The sequence below is a fragment of the Semicossyphus pulcher genome, unplaced genomic scaffold (assembly GCF_022749685.1).
Source record: "Semicossyphus pulcher isolate SPU_LCO1_2020_fin unplaced genomic scaffold, fSemPul1.0.p SCAF_5, whole genome shotgun sequence".
Classification (NCBI taxonomy): domain Eukaryota; kingdom Metazoa; phylum Chordata; class Actinopteri; order Labriformes; family Labridae; genus Semicossyphus; species Semicossyphus pulcher.
This window is the reverse complement of record NW_027211726.1, coordinates 11,220,169-11,232,553: the sequence shown is the minus strand read 5'-3', so window position 1 is coordinate 11,232,553 and position 12,385 is coordinate 11,220,169. Positions and strand designations below refer to the sequence as shown.

Genomic DNA, 12,385 nt, shown 5'->3' with positions numbered 1-12,385 from the left:
AGTCAGGAAAAGGTGCTGAACCCACCGTCCTGTCCTCTGCAGCTCTGGCCCTGCATGATGATCCTCCTCCTTCTCCAACTCTCCGGCTGGAGACGCCGTGCCGTTCGGGTGAGACGGTCTCTTCCTCTTCATCTGCAGGTCAAAGAACATTTCAATATAATACAGTTGCATCCATTTTAAATGATTTGCTGTCATGATGCTTTTAATCCATAAGGGGGCACTCTCAGTGTGATCATTGCTGCAGACTTACATACACTATATGAGGTGAAGCAAGCGTACACTGCGATAATATGCAAGTTAATGGTTTGTAAGATACTGGGTGATGATCTCTGCAACAGTGCCTTTGATGGGATTTCTGTATGTTTGTTGCACATGGGAATTTAAGTGTTTGTCTGTAAAACACACCCTTGTGTGCTTTACTCAGCAAGTACATATTCTTTCAACGTTTGGATCACTAACCTGAGATGGGACATTCTTTGGAGGCTCGATTCGGATCGTGGGGTCCCATTCTCCAGGAGGCAGGACAGTCACTTGATCGAGGAACTCATCTATCCCCGAGAGGAGATCCGTTCGGTCTTTGGCCTTGTATGCCACATCGTGGAAAATCTACATGATGAATATTATATGGAGTTATTTACCATCTCTGCAAATAGAGGTGCCATAGATCAGGGAAGGCTTGGGCGGTATCACAGGGTATTTAGAAATCCCGACGGTATGAATTTCAATACTGTCAAAAAGGGGCGGAACTATACGTCACCCTGTTTACAGAAAGTTATATCGTGGTACCATTATAACTGTGCTTCATTCTTCTCCACCATGTGTTAGTGTTTGTTCACAAAACTACTTCATCTGCTCACCTTGCTTCTCTTTCTGTTTTTCTCTCCTTCCATGTGTCCGCTCTATTCATCGTGAGCCGTATGTTTTACAAAGTTGCTAAAATAACACAACTCGCGGCAGGTGAGCTGCGTGTGACGGAGGCTTGTCATTACAGACGTTGCGTGTCAAAGCGAGCAACACCGACTAATGAGACCGACACTACACAGCTTCACTTAAAATGTTTAAAAACAGAATAAGAAGGTCCATATTTAACAGAAGGGGTCGCACCTCGAACATTGCACTGGAAGGAGGGACGTGCCAGCGGACATGTGCTTCAGGTATTGGAGAGACGGGAGAGACGGGAGATTGTTCAGTAAGTTAATAGATCGTGGATGACTGTGTTTTTGACAGGTAAAAAAAAGAAACCAAAACACTTTGGCTCTCACAGAGTTACAGCACGAGCGCCCCGGAAACTTGAAACGAGCACGCGCGGTGACCCGAGGAGCAGAGAGAAAATGAAAGAGATCAGTGACCAATTAGGCTGTTATTTTCGTCTGGGCGCTCCTTGAGATCTGCAAGTCGGATAATTTATGGTAACATTTCGTATAATCCTGTGTTGTGTAGCAAGACATGTCCAAGTAATTGCACAACCACGTCATACATGTGTGACAGCGACATTCCCTCCAATAATCCACTCCGCAGTTTAAGGCATATACCTTATACCCCGGTATTATGGCAAGAACGTATTACTGTGTGAAAAAAAGGATACCGCCCGAGCCGAGGTCAAAACACGGCCAAAAATTAGGTTCAAGGAGAGGGCAGGGCCCCCAATTAAAAACTACAAAACTTATAATAAATAAAAACAAAATCCAAACTGATCATTTCTTTATACAGTTAAGGACATTTAATGCTGCAATAACCAGTTACAAGAAGCTCTCACCTCATCTGTCATTAGTGTGGCCATGGATCTCCCAATCTCATGGTACTGGGGCCCTTTGCCATGAGGACCCAAAAGCAGGAAAAGAAACCTTTGAACAAGACAAATAATCATGAAACCCACCAAGAATGGCACTGACTCCCCGGGTTAAATTAGTCCCAATTTAACAGGGCTTTAACCAATGAGCGATGAATTAAATTGCCACCAGAGCATAATAACTCATAGTCTCAGCGTGTGAGACTACATTTCTGTAATAGAAGGATTTATCTTGATATTATTCAATTGCTAATTACTGTACCTCGTGGGCACAGGCACCTCTGTGAGGCCTGTGATAAGGACCGCAGGGGAAAGCCTTACAAAGGCAATTATGGGCTTCTCCAGGAAGTCCACTTCTCCCACCAGTACGTTGGAAGCTTCGGCACCGGGAGGAATTTTTTTCATGAAATTCATGTCCACCTGAAACGAATAGAATCAAAGCCAATGTACATTAAAATACTAACAGTAAATATATGGTAAACAGAGGTGACAGTTGAGTGTACATACAAGGTCACTTTGGATACAAATGCACACATGCAACAGACATGAAGGAGTAGGCTGTATCTAAGGGATGGCAGCAGGTCGCTTGGATGCTATGAGAGTTAATTGCTGGATAAATAACTACAAAGTACTGAGCAGAGATTGTCCGTGGCTGTGAAGAATTTCTCTCTTATGTGCAATGCTAAAAACAGATCTGAGAGCGGCAACTTCTTTATGCATGTGAAGAAAAGACTGCCTTCATCCCTCCTTCGTATCCTCTGACTCATGTAAACACTGCACCTTGTTTTTTGGCAGTCATTATGGATGGTTTTGTAAGGATAACTACTTATGGCAGCCTGCCATTTCTTTTAATGGATGAGGAGCTACAAAATGGGAGGATGAATGGAGGCCATGCGAGGGAGGAATTTTAAAAACCTAAAACACAGTTACATAACCGTGTAAGACTTGTACTTTGATAATCAAGTCTTTGTTCATTACAGATGGAGCAATGGCGGAAGATGCCTCTCACTGAGCCCAGAAGGAAAGGGCCAGATGAGAATGTGATGGCGGCTTCATACAGGCAGTTTTCAACACAGATCACTGAAGTGTCTGTGGAAGACGCCGATGAACTCATGGAGCCCTTTCCACCATGATGGGACTGGTTCTGCGCTCAGTACTGTGGTTAAGTTACCTTGCTGAAGTCGACACTGCTGCTTTCTCTACTGACCCCTACTTTGGACGGCCTCCTCTCCACTGCCTTGCTGCCATCCAGGTTGTTGGGGACCGAGTTCGGAGACACCATTGGTCCTGGGAGGGACAGGGGGTAGAGGGAAGACAGGGGGAGCAAAGCCGTGACAGATGACATGTAAGTACTCGGGAGGCAAAGCCTAGTCAAGAATACCTGCGTGGTTCACCGTGACATTTGTAATCTCACTATTTAATGTCATTTGTCTGTCATTGTTCTCTCTAATCAGAGTTTAATTTTCATGAACATGAAAGAACAGATGTTCAAGGTAATTTTCATCTGCGATAGGCAGCTTCTTTATGGCACAGGCTCATAAATGAGAGGCAATTTCACTGATGTTGTACTCATTTATGATCACAGGTGAGCTGTAGGCAAATAAACCTCGCTCAGAACCCCTACGTCAATCCTCTGCCCTAAGGGTGATGTGTCATTATGTTTTTATTTCTGTTTGGTAACTTTAAAAGAAACTAAACTACTTGATAGTTCAACTTAATTGAAATGAAATGTTAGGTTGTTAAAATGAAGCCTATAGTACTTTCAGTTACTAGACACAGAAGCTTAGATCTAGCTACAACAGACTAAGCTGATAATACACCAAGAGGGGAATTCACTAAGATTGAATTGGGGCCGCCAATAAATTGCGCACCATTTGCACCCGCTATTGCGCAAATGATATCAAGCGCAAGTTTAGCAGATCCGTGCAGTTTGCTCTTGTTCTGTGTCTGATTGGGAAGAGGAGCTGTCTGCACCTCCACTCTCGCGCTCTCATGCATTAACTGAGCTCCTCACTGACGGAGCTCGACTCCATCCACAGGTTGAGCAGAGAGAGGAGGGGGCAGCTCTTTTAAACAGTTTATTGTAAAGTCCAGACTCGAAAGGTGTTACTAGTTTAACTGTCTGTAACACAGCGTCACAATAACAGCTCGTCTAGATATAATAATCCCCGTCATGCGTAAAGGCTCCAGACTGTCTCCACACATGTGGACAAAGTGTGACCGTGTGTCGGGGTTAAACCTTGCACAGCCCCAGACTGATTGGTCCGTCGATTATATATTATTAACAGACTGTATTTACAGACAAATACATTTTTTGATCACACAAAAGGTGGCGTGGTCCTCATGATCACTGTAAGCTACAGTTACCACCAGCTCTCTGCAGACGGTAATATTCTCACTCTAACTGCGCGGTGTTGTTAACGCTGGTGTTTGTGAATTAGGTGCTTTTTGCCACAAGGATCATTTGCATAGAAAGGGGTTAAATTTGCCCCTATTGTTTGCATAATAACTCATTTAAATCCGTGCAAACGGCACCAGAGCACAGAGACGCTGTTTGCTTTGCTGCGAGAGAATTAAAGTGTTTTTGTGTCATCTGCACGGGTTTAGCGGGCGCAAAAGCCGCGCAACCCTTTAGTGAATCCCCCCCTAAGTAGCTAAAAGGTTTGACAATTTGATTTGCTGTACATTTTTCACATTTTTGGCTACGAGTGAAAAAGATTTCCACCATTACTTGCTAGATTTGTTGATTTGGTACAGAGCTGCTGTAACACTGTGCTGTCTCTCAGGGAACATGATACATTTCACAAATGCTGTTTGCTCCTTGTCTGTTCAGCTCATTATTTTTGAGCTTAAGTCAGTTCTGCTGAGCTTGAATCCACGTCAGCTTTAAGCTTAAGGTGAGAGGATGTGTTTGATATGCCTGACAGTTCACCTTCCTCAGACTTCAGCACCTTTGAGTGTTGAAGCTTAGGTATTTCTGTGCATAATTGGCAGCACACTTCAACATTGCTTATGTGATTTGAGCCATACCAGATACAGGAAACGCTAGCACTTGAGGTGACATGAGAGTGGGAGATGAAATGAGGGAGTAATGAATATGAATCCAAGGATAGCATATGCATACTATCCTCGGAAATTCACTGTAACACTTCTTTTACCAGGCTTTCAACACATTTCTTATTTCACCATCAGGAAGAATTCAAGCCAAACAGAAACTCCCTACCTACCTTTAATCCCATATCAAGGTTAAAATGCACCACTACTACCAGCATGTGTTTTAGCCTGTGATCCAAACCCTTGAACTGTACCCTAAAGTAACCCCAGTGGATGCTGGGTAGCCGTGGCTGCTGAACAGGAGCATGATTGCTCACATACCCGACAAAGCCTCTTGGAATAAGGGAGGGATTAGCCTAGGTTGGGTCCGCCAACACACTTCATTCAAGAAGGCTAAGCCCTGGAATGCTCCCCCATACTAGCCATTTAAACACTGGCGTCACAGCGCTGCCTCATTCATATGCAAAACAGCTACATAAATAACCATAATCATACAGATTTTCCTTGTCCATTGTGAGGATGTTAGCACTGGAGCTTTTCTGATTGTATCTTTATAGTAGCTGTAGTGGTTTATGTGTATACTGAGCTTTATCTGGTGCTCATAATCCACAGTTGTTTCCAAATTTGACAATTTACAGTACAAAACTCAGAGGGAATACAAGCAGTTGTTTACATATAAGTATTATGCAATGACAATAGGTTAGGCCATTTTTTAAATTTCTAAAGGGCCACTTTGTTTTTTTTAAACTGACCAATGGGAGCTCAATTGAAGCTAAATAAAAAAGAAATGTTAAAGACCCCCTCCAGTGAAAATCAAGTGTTTAACTTTGTAAACATCTCCATGTTGTGTTTTTTATGTGCTACAAGACATATCAGGGACAACATCAGCAGGCATCTCCACGGCTGGGCCTGTCTGCTTTTAAACTGCAGTATACCAAGGACAGGCTGAACAACACGTTTTCAGATTAGCAGGTTTGAGACGTCACAAACCTAAGGAGGCAATCCTGTTAATGGACGGGGTGACGCTATGCATATCATGTGCAACCTATGGCAACCACTTCGGCGATGCGCGAGCCAGCTGTAACCGTCATCGTAATTTTTGCAAACTCACTACTGACTGCTAACGTTAACGTTACTACTACTAATTACTACATTTTAAGCTAGCTAAGTTTCAACAAGTTGCCACTAAACGATGGCAGAGACGTGTTTTGTTTTCGCGACGGAGGGGGCGGTTGGAAATTTGCATATAGTGGGCGGGGCCTATGCAGATTGGGGGATTTTTAATGAGGGAGAAGGAGGAGATGCCTTGGGAGGATTTTTAGGTAATTAAATGTATTTTGCAGAAGAAACATATCAGACACTATTTATTATTTCAATTATTTCATGAGTAGCGCTGGTCTTTAATGATTTGAAAGCAGGGAGACTAACATGGAGCGAGTGTACCATTGATTCCCTGCATCCCATTCACAAGTGTTTCACCAGTGACCCATTGTAGTACATGACTAAAAAACTGCAGCAACATCCATGCTGCTGCGATGACTGATTATTTGAAGCTGTAAGCAAGTCTATTACGAGCATCCAGCCAATTACTCTAAATGTCACATTAAGGGAATATTACTCTGGAAAGTACAGCGTAAACCATTTGCTGTTTAAAATCAATGTTGTAAAAGAGTGCAGTTGTTAGAACCTGCAATGTTATTTTACTGTAATGAGGAAGGCTTGAAACCCGACTCTGAATAATAACCCACACGCTGATGTCAAGGCCCTCGCCTCTTGGGAAATTCTGTATATTTTCTAGAAGGGGGTGCAATTACAGAAGCTTGTCAGCTATAATCAGACCACCCCAACCTTTCAGATTCAGCTCCCACCATGTGATTGGCGGTTCTAATGGTCCGTGCTTTGAAATGGAGCCATTCCCACAGTGAAACAAACGCAGACGCAGACCTTCACGCTGTCTAATAATAAAACTGAAATGGCTTGGTTTGGGAAGGAGGAAAAGTGACTGTAGTTGCCAATATGATAGTACATACAGTACGATCACACAGCCACCCTGGACTCTGGCTTATTTTTAGCCATGCTGCTGGCACAAGCTGCCCTAACTACCTCACTCTATCGGGTAAAAGAATGTTTATACTTAGGAATTGATGAGTTGGAAGAGCACGGGTGCAGATGATGGAAGGGAAAATGACAAGTTGAAAGATAATAATATCTGTGTGTACTCAAAATGGGACAGTCACCCACAGATAAAACAGAAAAGATTCTTCTTGTGTCAGTTTGTCCAACATAATACAAAAACATAAGGAACTGACAGTTAGGGATGTCCCCCATCTACAAGAACTGTATTTGAGTCTAAGGCATTTTTTACATTGATAGAAATTAGAAATTTAACCCCCCAAATTGTCATAAATTGATATTATTAATTGTGTTCTAAATACTCTGTATACTACATATCAAACAGCAGAGGGCCACAGAAAATAATGAGCACCTAGCAGTTTCCATGTACCGTAGAATTCGGTGTATAAGACACACTTTTAATACATTTTTTTCATCTAAAAAGTGGGCTCGTCGTATATACCGGTGCCACCAATATACCAGTATAAAATGCAGAGAGATGCATGTTATTGTGTTACGGTGTTTTACCCAGACGATGGCGCTATAATCTAGCTGAAGTTGTTGTTTGTTAAGTGGTGACGTCACACCTCTACATCAAACTGTTTCCGGGTCCAAGCCGCTACGTCGCCTATTTGCAACATGCCGCCGTGCTGTTTTGTGTTTTCCTCACTGTTTTACGCTTTGTCACGGACATGCACCTTCATGATCGCCATTGCAGCCGCCACCCTCACAACAATCAACGTCATCGTAGGCTGCCAGCTAGCTACAGCACCGGTAGCTGGTAGGCTGTAATTTATGTGTGTTTTGAATGTGTTTAAAAAAGTAATTGAAATAGTGTTGAAATAACAAACCTTTTTTCAGAACAGACTGCGTCTTATATTCCGGTGCAACTTATATTCCGGATTTTACGGTAATACGTTCACCTCAAGTCCACACGAAAACAGCATGTGCAGTTTCAGGTGCACCATATTGCTCCTCAAAGTGCACTTATATTGTGTTCATGATTAATATACACACATGCTTTGCACATCTTGTCTGTCATTCCTCTCTACTGAAATTATACAAAACACTAATGACCCTACCATTTATTTTGAAAGGGACTATAACAGGAAACTAGTGATGTAGTTTATATTATCTTGGTGAAGACATGCAGCCAATCTGGGTTGGCTTCACTGATTTTAATGTCATCCTGTGCAACTGTATATTGAAGTTGTATTATGCATTTGATCGTATAAGTAAACACTCAACACTATATGACTCAGACTATGAGAGGGGGCGAGTTAAATAAACAGGATTGGGACATCACTTCTATCAGGTCCTACATGAAACCTGTCAACTGAGAGAAGTGAGATGAGGTAGGTAAGTGGCAATAAAACATCACAGGACACATGATGCAGTGTGGTTGAAAAAGACTGACCAAACAACTTTGTAAGGCAGCCATGCAAGAATAATAAGGAAGACGTGAAGGGGGGGAAAGGGCCAAGCAAGGCGTAGACGATCAGGAATGTATTGAAAATGTGTAAGGAGTCAGACAGAAGTAAGAATGGCAAAGAGGAGGAGGAGTAGTAGAGTTAGTTACACGAATGAGTCAGTGGAACAGAAAGAAGCATGGCAGGGAGAGAAGCCAGAATCATGAGGTGGAGAAGAGAGTAGTTTAAAAACTTTGTGGATAAATACAGCTGGAGGAGCGTCTTAGCAAGTGAGCTGCTTGCTGTGGGTTATTGATGAAATGGCCGCAGGTTGGAAGGGTGGGAAGTTAACAGGAAGCAGAGCTTTCATGCTAGTGCTAGTGTTCTCTGTTCAAGCCGTGACTCACACTGGCAGGCTACACAGATATTTGCCTTCTAAGGGCAGCAGCTCGAAGCCCTGGGATGCCGAGGACGTTCTCCGGCCGAGCTGTGGTGATGCTGCATCTTCCTCTGCAGAGTTTGGTGGGTCATCATCCTCAGGAGGTGATACCACTACCTCAGGGATGCCTTGAGGGCAAGGGCCTGCGCCGTGGGTACGGGAGGAAGTGGGGGTATTTTGAAAGGTTGTGGGGGTGAAGTGGCCTGGGGAGGGCCCAGTGTTGGAGGAAGAAGAGGGGAGGAGATGGTTGAGCAGGAGGGAGACCTTGGACTCTTGTCTCTGGTACACGTTGGAGACAGAGGAGGCTGCCCCCGGCTTGTGCAGAGAGAGACGTGAAGAGGACAGGCCCTCCCCTAACAGAAGAAACAAATGCACAAAGGGGGGAGGAAAAGGGAAAGAGAAAAAGGAGGGAAAAGGAGAAGGAATAAGGGATGGAGCAGAGAGGAAAAACATATGAAGTAGGAGTACATCACGAAGATGGTATCTGGAGGAGAAACAGCCGGAAGAGGTGGGCAGCACGAGCGTGGCAGAGGTGTAGTTAGAGAGATTTGTGCGTGCATAAACGTGAGCCAAAGCATGGTTGTGTACAAAAGACACTGAGAATGATTCAGTGAGGCGTGTGGGAGGGTCCGCAAGGGGCCAAACAACTCGTCTCATTCAACTCCAAACAACCCAATCACACAACAAGACTGAGGTAAAGCAAAACCCAGAGATCAGAGAGGCTTACATGCGGGAGAGGATGAGTTAGCACGATGTCAGTGCGCTGTAAGCAAAGATGTGCTCTACAACAACAAGCCAGTCATAACTCCTACACAACACATTCTTATTTGGAACAGGACATACATTGGTCATACGTAAACCATTACCATCACTAACCATTAATATCATACACATATTTTTGACCTTTCACACCTTTGTTTCAGTTTAATGATATACAAGCCCAACAAGACCCACAAGCAGAGAAGTGGATCATTTCTTTCAATCTTATAACCTCAAGATCTTAAAATGCACACCATACATTAACACCACTGCGGGCATGCCCAGTCAACAGAACACACAATGCTGTCTGGTTGCAGGTAAAGCACAATTTCCTGAGTGTCAACCTATGGAGTCAAACAATCATTAATTCAAACCCCAAGCCAGGCCAGCCATACAGGTTAGCAGTCACTAGCACCCAGATTTCTCTTTCACTAAGGGGAAGACTGCTTCAATGTAGATCATTCTCTACTCACTTTTACCATCCACCTTCTACGCTGGCATTGAGGGATTTGAACAGTGGATTTTTTTTTAGGAACAGCTCCCCAGTGATGGAAAATGTGGAGGAAAAAGAAATACGAGCGCGTAGGAGAATCTCACCGTTTCTTTCAAGCAAGAGTGGGTCAGAATGTTTCTTGCCTATGTCAGCAATGGAGCGCACCAGAGGGATGCGGTTGCTGAGTTTTCTCTCGTTCTGGTGGTGGTGTTTCTTGAGCATGGCTTCCCGCACCTTGTGGCGCAAATCCTCCTTCAGTTGGCCCGATGCCACCATGCTGTCTATCACCATGTCTGAGTGGAACAGGGGCAGAAGCAGCGACGTGAACACAGACAGAAAAACAAAATTAGGCATTTACCTTTGAAAACTAAGTAACTTGAGTACAGAACAGTTCACAACATGTTTCATGAGATACAATTTAATGAGGAAAATTAAGGGCTGCACAATTAATCGAACATTAATCCCAATCATGATTTTAGCACACCCACTTTAAATGCTAATCAAATCAAGTGCTCCCTAAACTAAAACAGCCACTCCTCCAGGGAGTGATGGAGAGGTTTTGGATTCACTTTTGGGGGAGCTGGCATGTCATGTCATGAGTTCCCACCTTATAGCAGCAGTTTAGAGTGGAAGAGTATGAGTAACAACAGAGACCGGTGTTTTGGTTCAACGAGTGACCATGTTAACAGGGGGCTTTCAGCTGAATGTGTCTGTGGTTGTCATGGTTACGGCAGCTGTTGAAAACAAAAGAGAATACGTAGCTGTGCTGTCCACACAAATGCCTCTTTGTTGTTTTACATTACGAGCTCATAGTATACTTATCTGTTATGTCTTTAAAGTCTTATGTCTTACTTTTGTGGAAATTATTCAAAAGTCAAAATGAAGCGTTGTCAGGTCTGTCCTCAAGAGGAGAAGAAAACTACTTTTAAAATGCTTGTTTGTCGAAACGGAGGTCAGATCGATCATTTCTGATGCATTTGAGGGAGTCGAGAAATCTGAATGCTGAACGGCTTTTTCTCAAATTTATCTCAAGTTGAATTTTAGATCTAGAACAGATTGTTAGCTGTTAGCATGCAAATGTCTGTTTATAGAGATTAATAAGAAGCTAAATCATTGTCAGATAGCCACTGATGTCATTACAGCGCATTACGTTCCGCCTGCTTTTGCTCTCCAGGCGGACTGATTTTCCTGCATACGCTGCAGCCTGCTGATATGTGATTGGTCAATATTACTAGGACTACAAGCGTACTACAAACGGAAACCAGAACACTTGCCGTAGTTTGATGCAAAATTTGTACAAGAGTCGGAATGCAGCACAAGATGCGTTGAACGTGTTGCTTTGTTTATTTAAATGTGAAAGCACATTAAATATTATTAATTATCATGATCTCAATCTAGATCAAAATAATCCTGATTATCATTTTGGTCATGATCCTGCAGCCCTAGTATGTTATAATAAACATTTCAGTAGTACAGTAAAGTTTACCTGCAATTTCCTCAATACTGTTGGCCCTCATATCCAGCATGACTGTGCCATTGAGTATGCAGCTGCGCAGTTCAAATAAACTGTGTAAAGACAACGTAGCCACGTAGGGCTTACTCCACCTCTCCCCACCATCTTCTACGTCCTCTTCAAACTTCAACCATCTGCAGGTAAACATCAAGAGAAACACACACAAACACACAATTGGTTCACATGTTCAAGCAATGATTTTAGCTGTCACTTTTCAAAGAGCGCACAGAAGCTCTGCAAGCTGACTACTTTATTTTACGCCTTTATGCATCAAAATTCCAACTTCAATCCCAGTCCTTTGTGAAATAAGCCTGTTGAAGTCTTGTGACCTGAGGCTAAGGAAGCTGCTCTTCCTCAGCCTTCTGTGTCTCTTTGTGAAAGATTAAGTGAAATGTTTAAACATTCTTGCAGAATTTAAGGGCAACATTAAACAGATCTATAAAAGTGATTTAGACAATGTTTCCCAGTATAGACATTAAAGAAATCCTGATAATAAATATTTGTACAAAAAACAAGAACATTATGGAGTTTGGATGTTCTTTACTTTATATAGCTGTCTTCAGGCTTTGCCCCTTAACTTGCTTTCTGACCTGGCAGTCTCCTTCCATTCAGTGGCACTGCCGTCTCTGAAGGAGAGCTCGTCCAGCTCTGTAAAAAGGTCATGGGGGACGTGCTCCAGGTCATCGTCTTCTGTACCCAGGATGAACTGGACCCGCTGGGATGGTGTGTCTGCACAAAGAGTGGGCGAAGGCCAAAATGTCATATGTATCAGTCATAGCAGCAGCACTGATCTATAGGGGGCAGTAATGCGCCAAGT

General features: G+C 43.2%; 1 protein-coding gene across 4 annotated transcripts in view; it reads right to left on the bottom strand.

Annotated features, from left to right (window-relative positions):
* The window catches only part of LOC138608357 (sodium bicarbonate cotransporter 3-like), a 43,751-nt gene that overhangs the window by 12,986 nt on the left and 18,380 nt on the right, over positions 1 to 12,385 (bottom strand). For 2 of the 4 annotated variants that reach the window (XM_069680924.1, XM_069680926.1), the window contains exons 4-11: positions 12,159 to 12,297; positions 11,542 to 11,702; positions 10,160 to 10,348; positions 2,997 to 3,076; positions 2,052 to 2,209; positions 1,757 to 1,844; positions 460 to 606; positions 26 to 132 (exon numbers count right to left, since the gene is read on the bottom strand). In XM_069680924.1, the coding sequence (XP_069537025.1) occupies positions 26 to 132; positions 460 to 606; positions 1,757 to 1,844; positions 2,052 to 2,209; positions 2,997 to 3,076; positions 10,160 to 10,348; positions 11,542 to 11,702; positions 12,159 to 12,297 (1,069 nt within the window). Of the gene's footprint in view, positions 1 to 25; positions 133 to 459; positions 607 to 1,756; positions 1,845 to 2,051; positions 2,210 to 2,960; positions 3,077 to 8,796; positions 9,157 to 10,159; positions 10,349 to 11,541; positions 11,703 to 12,158; positions 12,298 to 12,385 lie in introns of all 4 variants that reach the window. The other 2 variants (XM_069680927.1, XM_069680925.1) reach the window with 2 other exon arrangements.